Genomic DNA, 26,908 nt, shown 5'->3' with positions numbered 1-26,908 from the left:
AGCTGGCTGTTTGTTTCCTTTAGGAGTCGGTGGGAGATTAATGTGAGTTGGTAGCTGTGAGCCTGGGCTTGTTGCAAGCTCTCCATTTCCCAGGACACTGTATGTTAAGCAGAAACCCAAATCTTATAAATACATGTGCTAATTTCCCTCCCATGTTCTGTCGTCATATAGACTACTTAGTAGCTTTGGTTTAGTGTAAGTCTTCATTCTTACATGGATTAAAATGTGGTATTTTGGTGGCTTAAAAGCCACGCTGTAGGAATCTCTACGCCTGTTCTGGGGATGGGCTGTGCATGTATGGCAGCCATCGCACACTGGGAGAGGGCAGCTGTTTCATAAGGTAAACAAGAAGTTATGCAACTTGCTGTCAAAAATACAGTTTTTAAAGCACCCGTCATGCAATCACAACCGCATGGGTGGGATCCATGTCTGCCCAGAGCTGTATTTGCATCCACAAGCCCCGCTGGCTTCTTCAATTGCAAGACTGTAGCATTGGTGATAAAGCTAAGGAAGATGTAAGCTAAAATGAAGCATAATTCTTCGTTGTCCTTTTCATTTTAAAAACAATTAATTATGGAGTATTTTCAGATCCTGAATGGGGAAAAAATGTGTCCTCAGAGAGCAGATGTTTGCTTCATTCGTATGGCTGTTTATAAAATTTAGCATGTGGATTTGATGGTTCACTTGCTTTTTTGCAACTTTGCTTATCTACATGAGACAAAGTTGCATATTGGTACAAAGCAAAATTAGGCATCTGAATAAGGCAATTCTGCACCTTTTAGCAATGCAAACCATGGGTAATGGGTTTTTATATTCATTATAGACAGGAATTTTTGAGGCCAAATCTGTTTTCAAAAAGAATCTTCTCTTAAAAGCCAGAAAACCCCTGTTCATCCCTTTTTTTTTTTAAATAACATAATTCAGTAGGAAATACAGAGACAAATTTTGGTTAAAAAAAAAAAAAAAGAAAAAAGAAAAACAGAGTCTAAAACTGTATTCTATTTGAAGAATAATGGTTGCTAAGGTCCCCCCCAAGTTGTTTACATTTCCTTTCAAATATTTTTAAGCTGAATTTATTAAGGTATACACTGCTGCGGTTTTAGTAAAGATATAACCATGGATCATAGGCAAAAGTGTTTTGATGATCATCTCTAGTGCTTTCTGGTCAATGCATTTGAGTCGAATTGTTTTTTACTATTACTTTATCATTTTAAAGTCCCTGTAAGAATTAAAATTTGTGTGGATGTTACCTAAGCATAAAATTTTAAGCAACACAACTTGAAAGTACTTAATCATTTTGATGCCGTTTTTGCAATAGGTGTAATTCCATCGTAACATGCTTCAGTCTGAACTCTGCAAGTTTGGATCATCATCAAAATATTCTGCCTCTGACAGTGCTCAGGTGGAACGAGTGAAATGGTTAGAACGGCAGCTTAGGGTACTTCAGCTGAGATAAGGTTTAAAGAGTGAAATAATTTGGTCTTTGTGACCCACACAACTGTGCTAGTAGTATTTCGGGGGAACACACTCCCCACCAGCAGCCACCCGATTCTGCCCTGATTCAGCCCCTGGGTGGAGGTGAAAGGCTTCCCTTGAGTCAGCTGGCATTTCTCGGAGTGTGTAAATAATAACAAGTGTAATGCTGTGACTGCATCTTCCTCCCCACCCCCCTTGTTTTTGATGAATGTGTTGCTTTGTCAGCATGAATTAGCGCTGTCTTGAACAAGCACAGATGCAGCAGGTACTGGGGCAACCTTTGCCCAGCAAGCCTGTTGCGGCATGTCTCGGTGGTGATGGACAATCAGTGTCTTGCCGGTCCTGGTGCTCTTCAGAGCAGACTTGTAGTTGTTTGTGCTCACAAGGCATGGCTTTGGGTGAGTTGCAGACGGCTGCTGCTGATGATGATCTATCAGGACTGATTTTACTTCTCTTTGAATGTCTAATTTATGAAACTGTGTTTCCTATAGTAATTTTCATAAAGCTTAGTGATGAAAATGAAAATCTCCAAAAAGACACAAACAGCTTACAGGAAAGTATTTGCTAAAGCATGGCTATCTGATCTTCTTGCCTCTGTGCACATAGTAATTGGCTAGGACTTAACACAGTCTTCAGGCATTAGCACTGGTTATTCCCACAGGACTTGCCCACCACTGCTCCCCAGCCCCTGCAGAGCAGCGTCCTGCCTTCCTGTAATTTATTCCATTTTTGCTTCAGGCTCTTATTTTTCCAGAACGATTACATATGCAGTTAGATCTGTGAGCGTCATTCTAAACAGTTGGGTTTCTCTGTGAAAACTGCACTGTGGATCAGGTGGGGCATTGTAAAACATGGTTTCATTTTGAAAGAAAGAGAGTTCTGCTTAGTCAAGACTGTAGAAAAACGTCTTCTATAAACCACGTGTTTCTGCTGTAGTTAAATGGAAGTAGGGAGGCAACTGGAAATCTGAGAAGTCTTAGATGCAGAATCTCTGCGGGAGACCCCTCTGCTGTGTCACTGTCCTTCGTGTGCTTTTGTGTGTCAGAGAATTTAAGAGTAAAACATCCCTCAGCTGTTTGGGGTCAATCCTTTCATGTGGCAGACAGAAGCAAAACAGATTAAATAGACTCTTAGAAATCTGCAGAAAAGTAAGAATGTCACAGCTGAAATTTCAGCTTTGTAACTTTTGGGTAAGAAGGCATTACAGGACAGATTCCACCTGCTCCGTGAGGAGCAGTAACTGGACAGAACGACCAAACAGATCTATTCCTTCCTTTGCACTAATGACACCAAAGCACGTGTGTTCCCGTGGACCATTTCCACAGTTGTAGCTTGCCATTGCTGGCAAGCTGAGTCCTGCCTTGTTGAATGAGGGTTTAATAGGGTACCACTGCTATGGAAACCCACTCATGCCATCCCCATCAGCTGAAGGAGCAAATTCTCATTGGGCACAAAAGCTACAAAATGCACTGACCACTTTCTGCCAGTGTAACAGACAAGAGATTTATTTTTGTTCTCAAATGTAAATCTTTCTCAGCTCCAGCCAGCGGGATGTGCATGTCCTGAACCATTCAGTGCTCAAGTTATCTTTCTGTCGCTTGTGCTGTGAAAATAGAGCATTTCATTTTCAGAGGCTGTAGGAGATTTCACTCTAAAACTCTTTAAGTAAACACTTTCTCCTGGGATTATGATCTGATTCAAACTAAAAAATGTACCAGAATTTATGATGTATTTTAATTACTATTCTTGGTACCGCTCATTAAATTAGAAATTGATTGCCAGTTTCACAGTTTCCTTGTTAGATGACAAAGTGCTTATCAAGGTGAAGCAGTGCAAAACTGTTACTATATATTCCACAATTTGGGATGATAAAAAGGCATGCTTTTTGTTGTGGTGTTCATGTTACAGTTGTTACAATGCATAGCTGATTGTCTTTTTTGTTTAAAGTTTGCTGTCACCCATTCAAGTATGAGTATACCATATTTTTGTGTAAAAAGACAGAAATTGGCTTTGGTTTATGCTTGCAATCTAAAAGGCATTACTGCAAACATCAAAAGTGTATGTTTCATTGAACTGAGAACATCATGAACAGCTATCTGAAAGATTTAAGCAGATGATGTAAAAGATCTCTATACATAAAGGTGTTTCACAGAATCTTTTTTTCTCTCTCTAACCCACAGTGTGACAGCGAGAGTGATGTTGACGATAAGGTAAGACTGAATTTTCTTCTTTCATGTGCTTTGCTAGCTTGGAAATTCCCTCACAGTCAAAATAAGAATGAATTTACAAATAATATTTTTCCTTCAGGCTTCGTGTCAGATTTAAAAATATTTATAATAGAATGAAAGAAGTATTGGATCAGATACTTTGTGGTCTTCACTAGCTTACAGAAAAGAAACTCTTGTTAACAGAACAGTCGTTCAATTAACGTGAGCAATTGGTGAGACCCAAGTCATAGCGTTAGTGTTAGTGCTGTTTCAGAGGAAGTCTCCTCTGATAACTTGTCAGGAGACTATATTTTATTTATAGCAACCTTTGAAGATGTCAGTTTTGTAATCAGTTTAGAAGGTGGGACAACCAGTACCTACCCTCAAAGGCAGCGTGGTATCTGTCAAGGAGTGTTTTGTCATGTTGCATATATATTTATCACAGAGCAATGATTTTTCTGACCTTTTCTTTTGATACAGAGGTTGGCCATTGAAAGGTTGTAGTTGTATGGTTTTGTATAGGGATTTCTTGTTTCACCTGTGGAAGGAAAATAGAGGAGTCCCATGACATAGCAACAGTTGCACCCTGCTTTTAAGCATCAAATGTATGAAAGACTTGAGTATCCCTTGCTGACTTTTGTTCTGGCAGATCAAACTTGGCAGTCTCAGGTTAGGTCTTCATCAAACTTTCATTATATTTTGGCTGTCCAGTCTCTTACATTCATTCATGAGAAGCTGTGGCACATGGGTTTCTACTAGATCAGCATTACAGGGCTAAAAACTGACTTCAGATAGCCCTCTCTCCTTGGCAGCACGCTTGGCTGCAGCCATCCATTGGAGGTTACCGTGAGTTCAAGAGACTGCACTGAAAGCTGCTTCTGGTTACGTTTTTTTTTAATATTGTTAGACCTTGGGAAGCATTAAAATTTCTTGATCTTCTTTTAGAAATCCCATCAAATACCCAGTATCCCTGGAATATGCAAAAGTGTGTTTGAGGTGAAAGCTTGATTGAAGAGGAATGTCTAAATTTTATACATTGAACGAAAGACACCATGCATATTTTATATTATGCATGTGCATATATGTATAAAGTCACTCCCTGTGACCACCACCCAAGTTCTGTTTCCCACAAAGTTACCAGCCAGCAGATCTGCTGGCTGAGGTGGTGAAGGTGAAAAATGATTCCCTAAAAGCTTAGATACCATGGGGTTAAAACATTTCTTAGACTGCCCAATCAAAGAAAGTAAAAGCAATCACTTAGAAAACTGTTTAAAGATCTGCCAGTCAAACCTCAGATGAAGTTGTAAGTGACATGTAGTTTTATTATACAGCTATGCTATTAATGATTATCTAAATTACACTGGTAGACCCAGCTAGCAGCATTACATCTGAGACTGACATTTGTTAGATTAGGTTTGACTTCACCTTGTAGAGAAGAAATTGAAATCTGAACAACATTGATTAGCTTTCAGAATGTGGGATCTGAGGTTACCTTCAGAGGAAGCTGCATTGTGTTTGGCTGGTAACTTACTGTCCTTTACAGCAAATGAAAGGCTATAATAGTGTTTCTTACCATTAATACGGCATTTCTTTACATATCTGTAACAGTAATATGACCTTCTAGGCTCCTGTATTTCTCAGGTACCTTTCTCTTAAGGTGACTCCACCTTAACAGTAACATTTCTTTTCTTCGTAAGGAGAGCAGCACAAGATCATCATCTTTCTATCTCTGCCTGATCTGTAGAGACATGAGACACGACACAGGTTCCATTAAAAAGGTCTCTGGAATTAAGTAGGGTTCCTTTTCTTGTCAGCAAAGATGTGTGCACGTGCATGTAAACTCACCAAAGCTGAAGTGAAGAGACTTCAAACCTTTCAGGGGGATAATGTAAATGTGACATTGCCTTCCCGCTGGGGAGCACAAGGGCAGCCTGGCTCTCTGTGCTGGTACCTGACATACTATACTCTCCTGGAAAGTCATTCAGTATTTGTCTAAAACTTAACCTGGCTGATGCAACAAGGAGCTCTAAAAATATTGGCATGAATGTCCTGAGGGATTATACTGAAGAGTGTTTTTCCCCCCTTCTATTTGTTGGCAGAATTGTGTCTTCTGTACTGCTGCCTGGCTATTACAGCCAGATGGAGCATTCGACATACTGTCTGGCCCAGCATCAGGCTTCCCAAATTACATGATGGGTCGGCTTCATACCACACTGCTACAGAACAGTCCTGCTCTGCTGCTTGGTCAGCAAGAAGCAGCTTTTTCTAGGTACACCTACACGCACCGACACTAATGAAGGGCAGGGCAGGAATTACTAATGTGCTTTTGATTTGCATAACACTTTTTGTTAGTCATAAACAGCAGATCACTGTTGTCTGTGCATAACTCAGGAGGAAAAATGACAAAGAAGTTCATATACAAGTACAGACTGAGTCAGTGATAGAGCTAGAAGTAGAACTGAAATTTTCCACCTCCCACATCTCTCTCTCCACCATGCTGCTAATTATCCACTATTTATTTATTTCATAGCTATATGGGCTATTGAGCTCTTAATGTTTTAAAACACAGACTTTAGAGCAAAATTAAGGCCTTACCTTCACTGCATTGAAAAATGTAAACACACTGGTGATGTTTTTTTCCATTATACAGTGTTGTGCAGGACTCCAGGGGAGAAGAGTAATTGAGCATAGTCAGTCATAGGTACGGTATATCAGAATGGAGGAGTCATTACTTCAGTGCAAGGTACAGTTTCACAGCAGATTGTGAGAAGGTTTCCAAACAGTGCACTGCTGTTTTTAATAATCAGAGAACAGGAGCTCAAGGCTGGGGACTTGTCCATCCCGTCTACTTTCTGAGAACTGTCTCTGCCCAGGTATACTTTTCATTTCTGCATCACTGCTGAGATCTCAAAGGAAGTGGGGTGATACTTTCTCACACCTATCATTATGTCACCGCACTCTTCTCAAAGAACTGTTCAAAATACCCAAACTAATAAACCGAGCTGTCCAGCCATTTAACCAAGCGAGAAACTTAGCAAATCGTGCATTCCCAGAGATGGAAATGCAAATCCTGTTTCTTTTACTGTATGTTCATTGAAGGACATAGCAGTTGCAGAGTCCAAAACTAAGAGAATTGCAGGGTAGTTTGTCAAAGATGTGGAAATGATATTGTGCTTTTTGTGAGGGAGGAGGGAGAGAAAGGGAGTCAGTCTGATAATCGTATTACACTATCTCTGCACTGTGCAATAGCTGCGATGCGAGGCTCACGGTCCATAAACATTGTTACTGAAAATATATACTTCCTTTAATAGCAACAACAGCATTAACAGATAGCAATTACCCTTCATTTTCAGGAACTATAAAGTCTCCATTAATTCAAGATTTATGTAGTTATAGCATTTAGCACAGGAATAACACCACAGAGAATTGGTTTATACACATGTAATGAGAGAGCTTATGGCATACTTTAGTGAACATTAACATAATAGAGTAATATAAACCATCAACAGTTCCACTTATTGTCTCTTACCTGCTTTAGCATCACTATGAAAAGTGGCTAGCAGCTTGGTAATGGGCTCTGTTAAATGGTGTTCTGCAGAAAGCCAAAAGTCAACTTGTGTAAAACAAGGGAATGAGTAATCTCTGCTCGTTACTCCAAAATGTAGTTCTCATTTTTTAATAACAGTGTTCAAGATTGCATTAAAAAAGCTGGTTTCTTTCAAAGTAATGCAGTGTTCGTGTTCTTTCAATCTTGGACTTCTGTCTGCAGCATGTGAAATTGTGGGTTGTCAGCTTAATTGCATGGCCCCAGAGTGTAAGTGAGCTCTCCAAATCAGGGGTTAGATATCAGGCTTTCCTTTATTTAATGTGGTGCTAAGTAAGATGTACAAAAAATGACACTGTATTTCTAAGTTGAATCGGTATTTTCTGTACATTTGTTATGTAGTTTGTGTTTGTTTCAGCTATATCAAGTAAGACTGGCAAAGCCATATCTGAGGCGAAAGCAAAAACTTTTGAAGTCGGGTTTCTGAAACAGTGCTTCTATGCTGCTTTGTCCAACAGCACAGTGAGTTTATCAGGCCTTGCTTAGGGCGATCTGAATTCAGCCCTGCCTTGCTGATATTTGCTGTGCTAATTTCTGAGGCCCAGTAGTTGCCTGGAAGCGTGCAGCAGCTCATGGGCAGGTGAGATTTAGCACTTAATGCCTGGGAGGAGAGCACATGGCAGGGCCATGGGCTGGGTTCCCATCTTGCTCCGTGCCGTATGGATGCGGAGCAGCTCGTGGATCAGAAGCTGTGAAGGGACTTCAGATAAATGGGGGGCACAGCATTAAGAGCTGCACTGTGTCAGTATGTCAGCAGCCCCGTTGTTGTCCGGCCTTTGTTTTGTAGGTGTTGAGGTAACGGGGTAGGTTTTAGGAGGCATTTGACAAGGAAAACCAGGTACATTTCTGGCTATGAATGGGAAGTCATTCTCTGTAGCAAAAGGCGTAGAGGTGCGTAGTAAGGAGGTGGTAATTTGAGTTTTATAAGTGGGTGATCACGTGTGGCCAGTTAGAGATGAGGGTTGATACTTTTACTGAGTGTCAGTGTTGGGAAGTAGAGGTAAGCTGTGAAGGAGCCAAAACATGAAAACCAAGAGTTCACAATATGGGAAGTGGAAGCTGTATAAGGAGCAAAGCCACAGACAAGGAAAATGATCGTAGTGGCAGCTTTCTCCGTGGGTGCAAGGACACGGTTATATCTGCCATCACCAGAAGGATAAAATGGTAAATGTACGGTGAGGTGCTGAGAGCTTGACCAAGAGTGTATTTGTGTAGATGAACAGAAGATGCTCACTGTAAAGAAAACAGATACACAGGACTTAACCACAGCTTGGATGTTAAGATGTGGAGAGTGATGCAAGTCAAACAGAGTGCTGAGAACTATGGGCTTGAGTGAGAGGTGGAAGCGATAAGAGTGGAAGCAACGAGGAGAGCAAACTGTGTGGGTGAAATTATCAGTTCTTTTTCAGCTGTGTTGACCTTGAAGGGGTGTCTACAAACCCAGAGGAAAATCATAGTTTAAGCAGCAGGAGAAAGGGATGTAATCACAATGAGAGATCTAGTAGTTCCTCTACCAGAAGTGGTTTCTGTGTCTGTGTTTGTGTATGAGATTACCCAGAATAAGATAAAAGCCCCATGACACCAGATTAAAGATTGTCTCAATGATGCTCAAAATAGCAGGAGCAGTTACAGAGGCAGGAGAAGAGAGGAGAGGAGATGCTGAGGCCCAGGGAGGGAAGTGCTGTGTCAGGTAGCTGGTGGTCAAGGAAGGTGAGATCTGGGAAGACACTGTGAGCAACTCTGGAAGTCCAGCATGGGAGGAGAAGCCAAGCAGCACAGTGTTTCCAAACAGCCAACGTTAACCCAAATCTGTGTGTTTTGTTGCACCTTTGCACTCTCCTGCTGTCACGGCCTCCTTTGTCAATGCATCAGTGCAAGATCAGCACGTTGTTCTGTGGGGCTGGAATAAGCCTCGGTCCCTGGATGCCCCAGTGCCACTCATTTGAAGTCCACAGGGACTCTTATGAATAGCACTGCTGCTGAAGGCTGCTTTCTCCTCACTCCTCACAGTTTATCTAGCAATGGAAGAAGTGGGTTCTGCCTGCTAACTCTCATAAATGTCTTGTTTCCACGAGACTGGAAATTTGGCTGGAAGTTCAGTTCCCACTTCAAGTAATCAGTTATTTGCTATTTTTGAAGCTTACTCAGGCCAGGGTTGTCCTTCCCTCCCCACTCATTTTTTTGGGTCCATCATTAGATTGTCCCTTTCTCCGAGAAATGAAGCCTGGTACTTCTCTGGCAACCCCAATTCTTACTGGTTGCAGCAGAGATAAAACACAGAATGGAACCGAGGGCTGTCACATGGCAGCATTTGTTCTTCTGTTAGCATTACACTTCAAGCTATGACAGTTTTCAGCTGTGACTAATAACTAGAAATCTTCATTTGCCAGTTACTTCCCAGCTGGGTTTTCACACAGTATTTAAGTGGTTATTTTCCTGTAGTATGCTCTTGCTTACACAGAGTGTTGTCGTTGCGGAAGCATGTACTTTGGCTGTGTTGCTGGCTTAGCAGCTTGCAGCAATGTAATATATACACGTGTGCATGCACATTGATACGCAGAATCTGTGTTTCTTCTAAAACTTAATTCTTACAGACTGAAAACCCAGTGATGCGGCGTGAAAACCAGTTAGAAACCTGACTCTTATAAAATAAGAGCTGGGTAAAGGCTGTCAGTTCTCTTAACTGAAGAAAGTCTCTGAGAGACAAGCCTCACGCTGTTATTAAAAACAGATCTGCTTTTTATAGAATACCAAAATAATGCGTCTAAAATAACCTTGTAGCCCTTGAAAGATTTGGGTGCTATAAACCAGAAGTGTAATGTCGCTGTCATTGCAGGAAGACAGAAATTCACAGCTCCGTGAATTTACTTTCTAGCTCTCCATGAACAGATTTACCAGCAAAATGGCATCTTGCAGGCCCACTGCATAGCCAGCTCACTCAGTCACTGCTTGGGATGTTCCATCTGGAGGAGAGCCTTGGCTTCCATGGGCTTCTGTCATTCCACCCACCCTGTGCACAGAGTGAACTGAAGGGCTTCCACCTAAACGCAGGGCAATTGAGGTAGGCCAGGTTAAGGGGTGCTTCAAATTGTCCTTCCCAACAAGAGCGTCTGGAACTGCAGTAAGAAGCTGTAGTAACAATGGCCCTTCTTGACCTTGGTATTCCTAGAATTTAAGTAAAGCAAGAATGTAATTGAAAAAACTAACCAGACTCAAAGCTTCGGCACCAGTGTTCTCCCCTCCTACTGAGATTTTGTTTTTCCTTTATCCGGACAAAAACTCAAATTTTAAGTGCATTGGTCTGTATGTAACAAGCTGAGTCATCAGGGGCTGCGGTGTCCATATTCATTCTTGAAAATGTAGAATTTTCTTTTTCACAGCAAACAATGAGAAGGGCCTTGTAGTTTGCTGACAGAAGTCCATCATTAACTCACATAAAAGGACTTGAGAGATCGTATGGAGAGCTCTTGGGCGAGACAGGATAATACCAGTTCTGTTGCTGGCAGTCAACATTTCCCAGCTCTCTGGGTTTTCTATTGTTTAACATCTCCCAGTTCAGTTCCCCATCCATGAGCATTTTCTTATCTTACTGGGGACCTTGTGAAGACACTTCTAAGATCTGAGGCAACAGGGAAGAGAGCAATCTTGAACAGCTGTCTGCCCACATCAAGAAGCCCCATTACAGCAAAGCCACGAATTCAAAGGGCTAACTGTGCAATGGCAGTACCTCCTTGGAAGATGATGAGGTATTCTGGTGATTAGCATAACATAGTAGGCAGCAGATAGGAATTGGCATTATAATTGAACGATTTAATTAACCGTAAAGATGCCAAGAAGATGAGAAGATTTTGGAGGATGCATACTCCAGTAGCTGCAATTGCAGTCCCTCATTTGGCATGCAGGTTCTCGTAACTGTTTCCAAAATCGTTTTACCAGATTAAATAAAACAGAAGAGCTTAGCAGGCAGCACTGGGTGCCCTATGCAAACATAAAGGGTGAAACTCGTGGATGGCCCGAGAGTCAGCTTTGGGTTTTATAGCTTTCCAACAGTTCCTGCTTCTGGGCCCAATTTGCAATAAAATCCAAACTAGTTTTTGCTACAGGAGATCTCCAGGTGTGTAAGAGGAAACAACATTTGGATCAGTAAGTAGTAAAGACTAGAAGTAACATTTGCCTAACCTTGCTTGGGAATTCACCTTTACTTAAAGCACGATGATTGAAATGGGTATTCGTTCACGCAGGTGAGTCTCCCAGTGCTTATCAGATGTTGTTTTAACTTACCAGCTGCTTATCAGCTGCTGCTTGTGTCTGAGAGCTCTGTAAGGAGCTTGCCATGGCACCCTGCCTCAGGGGAGATGTTGGAGCTGGCACCGCCCTGCCTTTGCTGTACACCCTCATGGGCAGGAGTCCCTAAGAAATAGAGCCCTGGTTTTCCACAGACACCAACCAGAGTGAGGTACTCTTTAAACAGAGAAAACTCAGAGCCAGAGAGATTAAAATAAGTGTTTGTAAATAAGTCTCAGAGCAGTACATAGCACACATTACCTGCAAACATGGTAATTTTCCTTCATCACAAAGCTCCAGCTAGAACATCCCTCCTGATGCCATCTTAGGGACTGTTAATTTCTCTGTAAGTCCTGTAAAGGCTGTGTAATTCCTGTTAGGGATTTATACTTTTTAACATTTCTTGACAGCCTTTAATACCAAGTTCTACCTAGCTGCATTTTTCATGAGAAGGAAGGTGTTCTCCTTGGCAAATGGTTCACATTCAATTTTGTAACGCCTGAAAATTCAATCTGAAAGCTTCACTTGATTTCTTTCTTGCCTTTTAAACAGTCTTCCGTAGTTTCTGCATTTCGATGGTTTTCCTCTAATTTTGTGTGATATCTGTATGATTATTTGAAGAAAGCGGTTTTATGTTTTAAAGCTGTGCGTACATTCAGAGCAGAGCAGTGGCTAAATGAAGCTTTTATGAGTTCGTGTCTGCCAAAGACAAAATGATGAGTCCCGGCAGGATGAGTGCAGGTTAAGGCAGAGGCGGTTGTGCACTCCCATCCGCGCTGTGCCTGGAGTGCCACAAGCTCCAGCAGTTCTGCTTGGCCGTACGCACCGATGCGGTTCTCCACTCTTCAGTGGGTTGGATGGAAATACGTCAAACATGCACACAAGGCTTGGTTTCCAAAGTGCACGGCCTGCCTTACCGCTTCTATTTCCTTGGCCTTTCCCACACCTGTGTCAAAATTAGTTGGAGATCTTTGCCTAAATCTTTGGCAGCAGCTGACTTAATTTGTGGTTTACTACTCCTGACAGTTTATTGGGGAAGCAAAGCGCGCCTTCATCTCCAATAATAAACAGCCCACCCGCCGACACTTTGACAGACTTAATGGTTTTTTATACAAAAATGGACAGACTTAATGTTTCGACTGTAGCGATCATCTGTCCTGATCTCCTTAATGAAATTAGATTAAGTGCACCTGGGAAAATGCTGAGACGGCACATTGCCTTCATCACCTTCCTTAATTTAAAACCAATTTGCGGGGAAAATATCCTCTGAAGCTGAGGGAGGCAGAGAGAAGGGGGAGGGAAGGGGATTTTAAAATCTATCTGGATAGCTACTGGCAGTTTTAATTCCTTTCCCTGCTGGCAATGTGAAATATTAACAGCCTTAAGAACTGCGAGTTTAAAGACTTGCTAACCCTTTTGCCTTTCTTAGGGGGAAAAGGAACAAAACAAAACATGACCTTTACTATCAGGATCACATACAGTGACAAAGTCCAGTATGGGTTGGGGCTCCTAGGTTGGGCTGAGAGACCCGGCTGAAATCTGAAAGTTTCCTCTTCCAGGAGCTAGGCTGTGTTTTATGAGATGTATTGTAACCTCTGGATGTTGGGGATGCTTCCTGTCCGCCGCTACCTTGATAGTGATTTAGGTGTGCAGAAAAATAGTAATCTGCCCACATAGCTGTGAAACCAGCTGCAATGTGTACAATATAATGTGACCTGAAAATGATTACAAATGTTCCTTGGGCTCATTCTGAAGACAGTGAGAAACATATCTTTTTAATTAAAAATAAAACCTAAAGAATAACCACGAGCTTTTCTTCCCGTGAAGGATGATTCCTATTCTCTCACTCTGACTGCACTGATTGAAAATGCACCGGCGGTTAGCTCAAGGTCTTCCACTGGTGAGCTGGTCAGAGAGCAGAGTAGTCTGCAATAGGCTGGAAAGTCTCTTTATAGCAGAGAGTTAAATGTTTACTGCCTTTGTCATTTGGACTATTAAAGTCCAAGCTCAACAGCGCAGTTGATTTATCCATCTCCTGTCTCAGATTTCAGTGGTGCTGGAACAGTGTTCATGCTAGAGGTGGGCAGTTTCTGCTACTTACTCGGAGATGCTTTTCTTCACTTGCTCAGCTTTGTTCTTCACAGAAGCTTTCATAGCACAGGTTCTGCAGAGATGCCCACCTTGTGCCTGGCCACTTCAGAAACCCATACCGGGATTGCAAGTCCCACACAACTCAGTGCTCTAGAAATGTCTTGCAGCTGGCTTGGGTTTTGTTGGGGCAATCACCGCACAATCACTCATATTTCCGTCAGCTATTAGAGATCATCACTCTGAATTTCAGTCCTGGTAACCTTGGAAGAAAACATCAGTCAAAATAACTACGCTGAAAACCCCTGCTAAGTGACCAATTTTCAAAAGTACTCCTCACCCTAATCGAAGTTACCCTTATCTGTGGATGCTCAGTGCATCCCAAAATCGTTCAGCAGTCTTCATCCACTTGACTGGTCCTATCCCTGGGCCTCCTTGTGCAAGTGGGAGCTTGCATGAGTAGCCCAATTGCTGTCAATGAATAATTTAAATGATTTAAGCCTCAGACATGCTGGTTAATAATGAGAGAAATCAGCCCCATATGTCCTTGTCCATAAATACTAGAGGATGGGGACAAGTCACTTTTAAATGGGATTCATTTATTTTTAAATGGAATCATGATAAGTGTTTTAAAGGTAATCAAGCATGTGTAGCTGTCCTGAATATTATAAATATAAAAGAACATTAGTCTAAATTCGAAAGGGATCCCATTCATATACAAAGAGAGTTAAAGGTATCATCAGAGGATAAAGTGCAGAGTAACCTTTGATACCTGACAAAGGTTTTAAGGTGTCTCTTCTTTTTATTAATTTCCACAAAGATGGCTGAAGTGACCAGTGTGTGTTATAGTTGTGAGCATGTTTTATCCAAAATCTGTTAGGAAATAGAATAAACATCATTATCAGCATTTTCCATCGAAGAAACTGGGACTCAGGGACTCAGTGACTTACCTGTGGTTCTGCAGTGGGTTGGTTGGAAATGCCGTGGGACACAAATTCAGTCTTCTCATTCAGTTCTGTGCTCTAACCCCTCTCCGTGCGAGTCTGGATGGCAGACTGTGCTGTCTCAGCCCAAGCTAGCCCTTGGATGTTTGCCTTCTACACCCTAGCTGTCTCTGCCGGTGATAGATGGTTCCTGAAAAAATAATTAACTTTAGCTGAGCTGGAATATGTTTTGGGTTTGCTTTGTGAACAAGTCGTAAGGCTTTTACATGTTACTTTGAAAGTCATCGTCTTTCTGAGGCATTAGAGCCTGTTTTCGTAACTTCATCAGAGAAATGTCTTTTAAGGTGGTGGCACATCAAGATGTTTTGGGGTTGGCTCTTTCCTTTGAACTCCTAACACACAGAGATCATTTGTGCAACTGCAACAAATTAAAAGGTGGCTCCAGAGAGGGAGAGCAAGGTTGGAAGAAGTCGCAGCTTCTCAGTGCACATGTCTGTGTTTAGTCAAAACAATGTTCTTAGTTATCTTCGGCCTTTTTGAAGTCTTTGTGACTCTGGCTTTGTTTCTGCTTCATACATCATCGCCAACAGCCATCAACAGCTGAAACATTTAGAAATTGGCTCATGGCGGGACAATAGGTGATGATGTACAGTACAAACCAGATGGAGGGCGAGTTGCCTTAAACAGCTGAATAAAAACTTGTTTTCACTTAAAAATCAAAATAAATACAACATATAGGAAAACTGGGAAGGAAATGGGAAATAGGCTGCATACGGGAGGAATATAGCACTTATCCTTCCCGTGGGGACCTGCAGCAGCAGAAGTGGAAGGAAAAGTCTTCCTGCATCTCGGCCCATGTCGCATGGTGTGCTGTGCCGTGCCGTGCTGTGCCCTGCCGGGGTGCTGCTGGTGGCTGCCTGCGCTGCCCTGCACCTCGGCCAGCAAGGCTGGGCTGTGCACTGGGCTGGGAAACAGAGCACTTCAATCATCGTTTGCCCAAGGATGGCAGAGCTCAGTGCTGGCAGTGCAGAGCTGTTCCTTGTTGGCCCCAGGGAGGAAAAGTGGCAAAGGGAGCAGAAAACTGTTCTGAGTGAGAGAAGGGCTGATGCCCTGTGCACAGAGATGCTTATAGTGTTCCAGTCCATACTGAGACAGGGGGAAGGGGAAAAGCATGCCTGCTGGCTAGATGAATGGTTATTTTTAGTAGCTTTATAAAGTCAATTAGAACGAAAGCAGATCTGTATTAAAAGTTAATTCATATTAAGAATAGCACTGCACTAGCTACTGGTTTCATCTGGAGACAGGTGCAAGTCCATCTGCACTGTTGCTTTCAGTGTGGTCCAGTGAAAAAAAAAAAAAAAAGTATGTTTTTAAGGCCTCTTATTAGCCTCAGAAGTTATTATATCCCATCTTCTTGGCAAGCCTGGAACATCGCCAGTGTTTTACCTGATCTGTCAGTGCTGCCAGTTTGCATTGTCATGCATGTAAATGAAGAAGTTCTTGTTTGGACAGTCTTGTAGTTTCTAAGTAGAATTCTTGGCTGCTCAGTTGGTGAATTTATTTTCTCTAACAACCATATCTGAAAACATTTTCAAACAACTGCAAGCCCCGGTGTTCATTAGACTCTTTAAGGATGTTACTTTCAAACTTTCCTCCTCCCTTCCTGCACTATCTCCTTTTCCCTTCCCTCTGCCCTGTGGTTGCCTTTTAAATCAATGCTGTTCGATGCAGATAAACAGCACAAAATGGATTGAATGGAGGTCCAAAAGGTGAGGTTATCGCTTACTTCTTGACACAGCACTCCCCTTCTCTCTGCTCAGCAGAATGCCTGGGTAATGCTAGAGTCCAGTTACGTACCTGGGTCTCCTCTGCATCACTTTGAACCCACCCTGCCGTGCTCTGGGACAGCAGATTAAGGAATGTGCCCAGTGCTCTGCTGAAATGAGACCTCAGTTTGCAGCCCTCCCCAGACAGCACAGCCTGCTGGCACTAGGTGTGGGTTCGGAGCCCAGGGAACAGCAGCGCAGCCAAGCTCCTCTCGGGGCTGGTGTCTGAAAATCACTGTCTGTGACCTGCATTGTGGCCGTGTTTCAGGCTTGTACCTTGGGCAGAATCCCCATCTATCCTGCCTCCTGCAAGAGAAAGCATTTGGGGGTAAAATAACTCTGCAGCATGAATTGGATAACGTAGCTGGAGTTTGTGGCCTAATTCCTCTGATGTTGTTTAAAGCGTTATTTTCTCATTACCCTTTGTGTGCTGAGCTTCAGAGCACTCCTTTAAAAATAACAGCAGCGACCTGAATTAATTGGTTAGGAAACATTTCGTCTGCAAGCCCTGTTCCACAACAAAACGCGGGGAAGCCAAGAAAAATGCTGGCCCAAATTTGGAACAAGTTTTGTTTGGAGGCCTGAAGCCTACGCATTGCTCTGCAGACAAATCCACACATACGTGGGGCTGCTGGAACTGCCTTGGTTTTACAGGAAAAAAAAAAGAGCCAGCCGGGCTGCAGGGCTCAGAAACAGTTGCTTGCCAGATTCTGATTTATTTGACAGCCTCCGTAATAAAGTAACTATTTGTCTAACTCTTCCTGATTAGTCTGAAGAGGTCTGCCAATCTGAAGAGGATTGACTAGTCAGGAAACCACTGGTATTTTGGCTTTTTTTTTTTCTTTTCCTTAAGGGTTGTGATATTATTTGCAATAATTTCTCCTTTATTAAGTTTGGCATTTCAAAATAATTCACTGCTGCAACGTGAACATTTTCCACATCAACAATAAGTCTATTACGGAGAAATTTACAAAAACAAAATGACTTCATATTGCTTGCAGATGTATTCTGTAAAAATAATTGTTTTTCACTAGATTTTAATGTTTTTAGGCCTTTGTAAACATAATGCCTAAATACTTTTATTCAATAAACGAGACCCATTCAGTAATTGCTTGCACATTTGAAGTCCAGTAAATAAGGAGCAGATTTCGACCAAAATCTGTGTATCATTTAAGCTGCTTAGGTCACAGCCCTAGGGCGGAAAAGAACTGGTGAGAAACTTGTGTTTTCAGAAGTGGAGAACTGTGACTTCAGAAACCAAGACAAATAAGCTCCATTTCTCTTTAATTAGTGGATTCCTGCTTATGGGCCAGGCTTTCTTTCTTCTTGGTTCAGTAAGGCTGAGAATTCAAAGGAGGCTGAAGATGTTAAGCATTGTGTTCTTTGGACTTTATAGTCTTGGGATACCAAAGTCCTTCAGGCTCCCTTGGAAATCCCATCACACAAAACCATATTTTTTCCTTGAATGCATTGTTTTCAGGTCAAAAACGCCATTGTGCACACATAGAGAAAATGTAGGCACACATGTGGAGGGGAAATGGTGGCTGATGTCGCTCACTGTGTGTCTTGGTTTTGTATGTGCTAGTTTTTAAGAGCCAGCAGCACAGAGGACTTTGTTGAAGCTAGAAGGACGGCTCTAGTAAGCATCTTGTGGTCTCCAGCTTGGGCAAAATGTCAACTTAAAACAAAACAAAAAAGGCAGTGCATGAATAATTGGATGTTGCTTGTCATGCAAGAAAAATAACTTACAAAGCAAAGTAGAATCCAGAAATAAAATTGTAATAAAAACAAAAACAAGCAAATACCACATGCATTGTAATTCCTATGTGAGACATGTTTGTTGGAGTCCTTAAATCAACCAGCTTACAGACTGCATTCATGAGCTCTCATCGTGCCTTATGAAAGTTAACACCAAGAGAAGTACTCTCTGTGGGGGTTTGTTTTCCTCTGAAGACATTTTGAAAGTCAGGGAGACCTTTAATTGGAATCGAGGAGGGCAAAATATCTCCGACAAGGTGATTTAAATGGTAATGGGGAGTTTTTCCTTGGACTTTGCTACCTGCTGTTCTCCAGACACTGTATTCTCAGGGGTGAAATTCTGACCTGTTTGAAGGCAGTAATAAAACTCTCTTTAATTTAAATATGACCAGGCTTTCAGCTCGTATCAGCAAGAATACAGCCTGTTTCCCCTTAGGCCACCATGGTTTCTTAACGTTAAGAATAGGTAAATAGTGACAAAATAGCCGTTTCACTTGATCAACAGGGAGGGTGTGGACGTGAATGCGGGTCCCTCCTAGCATGAGCTGGCAGTGTGAGAGACCCAACGGGTCACACTGACCCAGTTCCAGGTGACAAGCCATGAAAAGCAAACCCTTTGAGGAAAAAAAGGATTGTATACATCAGCCCCTAATCTTTGCCTTGTGTGTTTGAGGGTGTGCTTCTCTGCCACCACAGGTCATCCCCAACCAGCTCGCTCCGTGCCTGATTCTATCTCCTTTTCCCCCTCCTATCCAAAGAACAACAACCCTAAAACCCCATAAAGCCTTGCAGCTGTTTTCTCACATAATTAAATCGTCCTAGGTAATCCTTGCCCGGTGGCCTTTCATACGCTGGTGGGGGAATAGCACTGAAGCCACCGAGGTGATTTGATTACCGGGATTCCTGTGCAGCTCAGCTGCTCCACCAAGGCACCAAGGCAGCTGTGATGTTTCCAGGGCTCAGCACAGCTTCACGCAGGAAGGAGCCATTCCTCGCTGCGGCTGTCCCTGGTGAAGGAGATGTGCAGAGGGAAGGAGCTTTGGACTCCAGCTGGCTGCTGCCTGCAGCCTGGCTGATTTCTGCCTCGTGGCAGCCTCTAAGTGCAGTAGCACCACCAGGCTCTAGTGCCTGCTCCTGCAGAAGCTGCCTGGGATGGGCTTCCTCCTGGGCACGGTTTCACGTGCGTCTTTGACCTGGGCAAAGGTTGGAAGGGAGACATTAAGATACAGCGAGGTGAAAGGTGTAGAGTTATGCAACTAGACAATCCCAAGCCTAGCTACGTCATCTTATTTGTGTTCAGTGAGAAGGAAGGAGGGTGAAACCAAACTGACTTGGTCAGAAGCTTGACAGAAAACGTGTATGACTAGCACTATGGCTTTTTCTCTACCTGTGGCTGATCAAAGCATTATTTGATGAAGCAAGCCTCTTAGCTTCTTGCACAGCTTTGTATTTTGGACAAGGAGTTGCGTGTATCTGAAGCGAACCCTGCCTTGGATACACATTTCTCACCTATCTGGCACAATTTCCAGCCTTACAAGCTGCATTGGGGCAATAAGGAGCAGTAATTAGTGAGTTACTTTTATTGCAGCAGAAAGGCCCATGGTGTTTTGGGAAGCACAGACTGGCAAAGTGCTTATCCCTCAAAATTTTGAATCCAACCCAAATGTCACAGGCTGTGTCACACAACAGCGCCAAAGACAGGAGGAAAGCCAATTGTTTTAATGACAGGTCTTGCCTGTGAACTCTTGCCTGATGAAACTCTAGACAGCAGTGACCCTTTGCATTTGGAAACTCCCTCACTGGTTTTGGTTTGGTTTATAGCTCTCACATGGCTGTAGATGTGCCGGCTCCTACACCTGCAGGCATTCCTCTCCTGTGCTTTTGGCTCTTACTTTATCAGGCACTTAATGTCAAAGCATAGTGCGAAAAGCCTTGAAGAGAAGAAAGCAAGGGGTGTTTAGAAGTGACCCTCGAGCATCGGGAAGTGCAAGTTTCTTGAAGAGTCTGCAGAGGCCGTAGCTTTTCTCAGAGCAGGAGAGAACTGGGAAGTGTTTTTTGCTTCAGGTAAGTCAGAAAAATCAGTGCAACAAGCAGGGGCATACCAAAGACTTTTTTCTCACTGGGTAATCTCTCCAGGACATTTTATATGCTGAGTATTGCCATGATACATGCTCTTTATTATGTCTCTCAGCACACAACAACACTGCTGAAAGCACTTCCATTTGCTTGTTATCTAATCTCTGTCATCAGAGGTCAATGGATACAGGCCAAGGTCCTGCCTCAGCATATTTCCAAGCAAAAGCCCTGCACCCCTTGTAAGAGCCTGTTTCAAATGAAGCATAAGCTGGGATTTGCCTCACACATTGCCTAGGAATCCAAGTTCTTAAAAGTTTCTTTTGTGGGTGTATTTGCAGAAGAGATTTCTGAACCCTTGTTGCAGAAGAGGCTGTGGTTTAGATGCTGTGATAGTCAGCGTCACAACGTTGTCACTGGGTTCCAAAGAAAGCTCTGCTGGGCGATACTGGAAATCCCCCTTGTATTAATTGCTGTAGTCAAGCTCCCAAGAGCTCCAGCCAAGACCTGTAGCCACACGAGGCTACATACTTCGTGAAAGCACTGTCCCTGCCACAGGGACAAAGTCAGAGAGGATGCACGTGTGCCAAAGAACAATGAGGTAGCTGCGTAGATGTTCATGGGGAGCGAGGGGAGGCCTGGAAGGAAGCAGGGTGCAAGAAGCGGGTGCAGAGGCAGTGCTCAGCCTGCTCTCCTGTGCAGCTGGGCACGTAATTGCTCTCCCACCAGCTGGGGAGCCACGAGAGGAGGGGAGATGGAAAGGAGTGCCGTTTGGAGCAGGAGCTGTGTTTCGTAATAACCTCTGTTATTAGAGGAACAGGGGTTTGCATCAGCAAATTGCTGGAAGAAACCCCCCCTGGTTGATAGGCTATCCCTGCAGTCTGAGGAGACATAAATGCACGGAATAAGGTCACATCAGTGTAATTGGATTATCTAATAAATGGCTGGATGTGGGTCTGTTACAGGCAGGGAAGGCTTGCAGAGCACTCCCACTTTCTTAATTGCTGCTTTAGCCTGCTGGTAGGAGCGGGGAGGTGTCGGGAAATGACACTTACAATAGCAGGTTCAGAGGTATTGCTCGTGAATCAGTGTTTCAGTGCATCCTCTGCGCCGGTCTGTGTCAGGTAGTGAAGGTTTTTTATGAGTATTTTGTTTGTTCCTATGATTTATGCCTAGCGTGCTTCTGAGGTTGCCAAGACAAGGTAAAAGATGCTTGTCTCTGTGTGTTTTTGCAAGTGTAAAGTTCAGGGTTATTTTCTAAAGGCAAGATGAGTATGGAAAATCTTGTCCAATCTCAGCACATTTTTTTTCCTCGAAATGGCATTTGTCTCTGTCATGTGCAGCTGACTTCATTCTCTGCTAGAAGCTTCTCACTGACAAGCTTTACTGTCACCCTAGATGCACAAATTATCCTTGCTTATTTGGGGGAGTTTGAGAGGCAAGTTCTGTTCCCAAAGTCACAGGACACAGAGGACTTTCCCACCCTCCTGTAAACAGGGCAGGAAGGAGAGCCAGCTGTTAAGGCTGTCCTACAATTTATACCACAAGGCTTCGCTTCCATGTGCTTACAGTCTGGCCAAGCTTTGTCGCTGTGAATTTCTTTGTTGAGCATCTTCTTCAGGCAGAGGGATTTGGGTGAGTTCCAGCTGGAGCACGCAGCACACGAGGCGTGGGACCGAACAAGGTGCTTTTTCGCTTAGTTCCCCTCCTTGCTGCCAGCAAAGCCCTGCAGCAGAGAGCACTTTGCATTTACAGCTTCGCCTGGTGGCACCCGGCAGTGTGGAGGGAGGTGGCAGATGTAGCATGCAAGGACATTTAAATTAAGGTTGTGTGGACAACACTAAATATCCCCCTCCGCCCCCCTTTTAATGCCTTACCTGACATCTTCAAGCGTTTGTTTTTCCGTGCCTGGTTGTGTGGCACTTGAAATGGGTGAGACCGTATAAAATGTGGCGTTACATTTTGAGCGAGCCAAAGAGCCATCCTGAACTGAGAAGAAAGAAAGTGTTTATCAAACGCCTGTGTGTATTTTAGGGTGCAAACAGATGTTCTCTTTGTGAAACTTGGATGGAAATGCAGCTCAGCAAAGCTTTCCCTCCCCTTTTGCTGCTGCTTTCAGAGATGTATTAGCCTTTCAGAGACTGGGTCCTGCAGATCTTACAAACCATTGTTTTTTGTTAACAAGGTTTGCCAAGCTCATCCCTAGTTGTAAACCTTTTATTTCCTGTAATTTAAACAAATGATGCATTTCAGAAGTGACTCAGTTCCTTAAAACAAAGATGTATTTCAGCTAGCTGACTACATGGACGCCTGGTTTATCTGTCCTGCTGCCTTTCCCAAAGCCTCCCCGTGGCCTGTGATGCTGCTCTTCTCTCAACTTTTCCCTGACTACTCCTACAGCCTCTTCTAAGCAGAATGTGAATCAGAGAAAGGACACAGGGAAGCTGTCAGCCCACTGGTATTTGAGTGGGTTAAGAAAAAGGAAAGCAGTTTATTGAGGACTGACACTGCTTTGCAGACGAGCAGGCATGCGTTTGATGGGGGCTCTGGGTTTGCCTCTGTATCCGGGTGCAAGGAAAAAAATTAAGGGGAATCAACTGAAGTGATAATGGTGAAAGTCAAGGAAAAGCAAACCCACGTGCAGGTCACCTTTTGAGTGTGAGTGGCATTCCGCCACTGAGCTGAACTGTAAAGATCTGACATTGGTTTATGTTACAGAACTATTTTAATGAATCTGCCTCATCTCTGAACCTTTCCTTCCTTCTCTTAAATTTATTTAGTGTTCCTGCACAGGGAACAGTATTTTGAGAGAGGTTTTGGGAACCATAGTCCTCGTCTGAAGCTCAGGGAGCTGTGGCCTGCAGTTAACATTAACTCTTCAGTTTAATCTGGCTAACTTCTGGCTGATGACCCATTAAGCAATTGTTTTTAATTAGCAAACTACTAGTTTGCAATGCAACGATTTAAAAAAAAAATAAAAAACAACCAACACCTCAGCTTCTGGAAAGTGTAGGTTAAATTATTTACGGTGCTGCTCGTAAACTTCTTGAGTCTATTTATTAAAAGCAGAGCACTTTTTAACTGGAAGCCTCCACGTCAAGTGCTGCAACGTCTCTGGTAAGCAGCGAGAAAGAAGACGGTGTTTGCTTTTGTTTGAAAAAGCCCAGGTTGGGCAGATTATTGGCTAGAACAGAGAGTTCATCAGATGTTTGTGGTCAGCCGGGGAGATTTGCACAGGCCTCAGACACCTGCAGAAGACGAGTTGCAAAACCTGTTGTTGGAATGAATGACATGCAGGGACTCTACCAAAACTCTCCTTAGATTTCAGTGTAAGTGAAAACAAATGTTCTGCTGTAAATATCCCCCAGGTGAATACGTTTATTCTCTTCACAGCTTTGAAACACGCTTCAGGCTAGAGAGGCTCCCTGGAGAGGGAATTTAGCGCTCTGAGCCAAAGGTCAGGGTCAGGTCACTCTGCTCCATTTGAAATTTGGCACCTAGGTACATATGGCAACTGCATCATCCCAGGGGCTAATTTGCCAAATCAGATTGCATCCTCTTTCATTGCTGCGTGCCAAGCTCGGATGTCAGTCTTCTCCCTGCAAAGCTGAATGTCGAACATCCCAGACCTGCTTCTAATACCAGCCGCTTGCAGCAGCTGAGCTCTCCTGGAAGCAAACCAGAGCACACCTACCTGATAATGAGAACAACATTTACATAGTGCTTTTGATTTCGAAACTTTATTAAGCATCAAAGGCAGAGTTGTGCTTGACCCTTGGAGGCATTTACAAGGATCCCCCCTCCTCGCTAATGCTCGAGCGCGGTGGGATGAGAGGATGGAAATCGCAGCCTCCTCAGAGGGTCTGCCTGGACCCTGACTGCTGGCACCTCCGGGGAAGCCAGCACTTCCCAGGAGCTGCCTGGAGCTTGCAGTCAAAGCAGGGATGTGTGAGAGAAGGAAGCAGAGATGCTGGAGGAGGTTGATGGCAAGAATCAACCTCAGTTCCAACCTGACAGCATACCCGAGTACGCTCGGTTAGCTGAGCACACAATCCGCAGTGCTCTCAGTGCTGCTGCCTTTGAGTCAGAGCCGGGTTATTGCAGAGCCTCACGTGGGATGCCGTGGTTATCTGTACGCTACAGGTTCGAGCAGCTTAATTAGGTTGGTCTAGGGTAGGAGGAGATTGGCAAAACCCCCTGCTGCACACACAGTTATGCTGAGAAACTCGTTTTTCCCAGTACAGCGTTGCTTTGATAAGTTGTGTTACCGGGATGAGTTGCATGCAGTGTTTTGCTGATGCGGGTATTGATATACATATGTTGCTAACGGCTCCTAAACCCCAGCCTCCTTTGATGTCCTTTCTTAAGGACGGAAAAAATGAGGCACAGAAATTACACGGTGACACAGCCGCGGTGAGTTCCGTCAGTGATGGCACTGAGATTTGGGATGTTGTTCTTCGGGCTGCTGCGCCCGGGCAGCTACAAAAGGCAGCTCTGTTGTGGCTGTCATCTGGAGGCATTCGCTTTGCAAGGGCTGGGGCAGGGAGGCCGCAGGGGAGGGCAGAGGAAATGCTGAGATAGAAACTTCGGAGAGCCCAGAAGGTGCTGGAGGCTTCAGCTTGCTTCAATTAGTGGCAGTCGGCGTGTACCTCCTTCCTCGCTGGCTACCTTTGATCTTTCTTAAAGGTGTAAGGCTAGAAACAGATTTAATCACAATACAAAATACCTGGGAAATGCAGTCTGTAGCTTTTATGATTCTTCTTCGAAAAGGGCCTTGGAGATTTTAGCTTTTCTTTTCTTCTGGCCTTGGAGGTAGACATGCTCGTATAACCCTGCTGTTTTATCATTCATATCAGTAACGCCCTTGCTGCCAAGATCCAGCGTTTTCTGATAGAAAACCCATGCCTAAAAATTGCTGGCTCGGAGGGTTTTCAGTAAGTGACGGCTCTCTGCAGACCCCAGGCATGAACGGCAGTTCGGGGTGGCGTGGTCCCCACCCGATGAGAGGTGCATGCAGCCTTTGCCCCTCGTTCTGCGCAGCAGTCCATTGCCTGCCCTGCAGTGCTTTTCTTCCTGCCCTATTTCGTGGTTTCCAACACAACAGGGGGTTCACGTGCTTACCCTTTGGAGGCATTCCTGCTGGGTCCTGCTCCCTTTGCCGAGGGGACAGGCAGCTCCTGAGTAAGGAAACCTGGGAGCAGAGGTGCTGTGTGTGCGCCGCAGCCACGCAGCGAGGAGGAAAGCTCGTGGAGTACGTGGAGGGAGCGAAGCCTCCCGCAGCAGCAGCAGCACCTCTCAGCACCGCCAGCTAAATACCGTCGGTGTTATGTGCTGTATAAAAGGGCAGGGAAGAATTTGTAGCCCGTCAAGCTACTGAGAGCGAATGCGGGCCGTGTTTTACCCTAATTCAGTAAAATAAAGACCAAGCCAAAATGTTTTGTAAAAATTAGTCTTTGATCTTCCCTAATGCGCAGCCTGTGTTAGTGGTCACAGCTGTCCAATTCCCTCAGCCTGTTTCTGTTCTCCCCGGTGCCATTTTTACATCGGTGCAGTTTCAGTGACGTCAGTGGAGCGCTTCCAGATTTATACCAGCAGTTTGGCAAAGTCCTGATGTTTAAAAAATCATTAGTCAGGCTCCAGAATATAATGTGATTTTTCTTAAAATCGTTATTTGGAATAAAGCACTGAATTAGGGATGTGTTTTTTAATCTTCCTTTTAACGTTTCTGCTGACGGGTGCTTCTCAAGCTTTTTAAATTGTATCTGTGAGGCCTGGAAGATTAGTTTGGGCTTGTCAGGGAAAGCTGGGGCTGCTGGAAAGCACCGGACTCTGAGAAGTGGAAACTTTAGAGTGGCAGCTCTATAAGGGCTTCTTCTTGGTGTCCCTCTGGGTTAGGGGGAGGTCTCTGCTGTGGCCCAGGCTCTCAGGGCCTCCATGTATATAAAATACCTTATCGGTACAATCAGTAAATACAACTGTAATCAACAGAGTCATCGATATATACTGGTCATCGAAACTTCTTACTGAAATCCTGAGCGTTGTCCGCATTGCTCCTCGGTAAGAACAGCACACTACTGATTTACCTCCTCATGGACTTCTTTATAGCAGGTCTGTAGGCAGAACACGAAACTTCCCACCTCAAGAGCGTTTGGCTTTAGCTTGAAACCGTGATACCAATAAGGTGGCCAAGTGTTCGAGCTCCCAGTGAGCTTATATTTTATAGTGATGGTTGGATTAGTTAAACTGCTCGGCAGGAAGGCCTGTGTATGTATGCACTTGCACAGATCTAAACAATGCTTCCTCATATACATACAGGAAGCCAGCCAGCTCCTCCAGTGATTACAGTTTTGTCTTTCTGCTGCCCATGCCTGTGCCTTTTATCATTTATTTGGAAAGTTAATGAAAACAAGCTTAGTACAAGGAAAAGCACCCAGCAGAGCAGCCATCAATGCTGCAGAAGTTTCTTCTTGCCTGCTTATAATTAATGCCTCTTCCAGCAGAGAGAGACTTGCTGCAGCAGAGCCAGCCAGCATATGCATCAGCCTGCTGGAGCTGGGAGCATTGATAGTGGCTGCGAGGGAAGGCTGCCCTGGCTGGACAGAAGCCAGCCTGGCTTACCTTGTACCAAGGAAGGCGTGAAAGCCTTTT

General features: G+C 43.9%; 1 protein-coding gene across 24 annotated transcripts in view; it reads left to right on the top strand.

The window, feature by feature from the left end:
* Positions 1 to 26,908, top strand: part of FBRSL1 (fibrosin like 1) — a 513,602-nt gene that overhangs the window by 338,218 nt on the left and 148,476 nt on the right. For all 24 annotated transcript variants that reach the window (XM_068654025.1, XM_068654043.1, XM_068654037.1 and 21 more), the window contains one exon: positions 3,657 to 3,686. In XM_068654025.1, the coding sequence (XP_068510126.1) occupies positions 3,657 to 3,686 (30 nt within the window). The remainder of the gene's footprint in view (positions 1 to 3,656; positions 3,687 to 26,908) is intronic.

Source organism: Anas acuta, chromosome 17, assembly GCF_963932015.1.
Source record: "Anas acuta chromosome 17, bAnaAcu1.1, whole genome shotgun sequence".
Lineage (NCBI taxonomy): Eukaryota > Metazoa > Chordata > Aves > Anseriformes > Anatidae > Anas > Anas acuta.
Note: the sequence above shows the minus strand (reverse complement) of the source record. Positions and strands in the feature narration are given on the sequence as shown.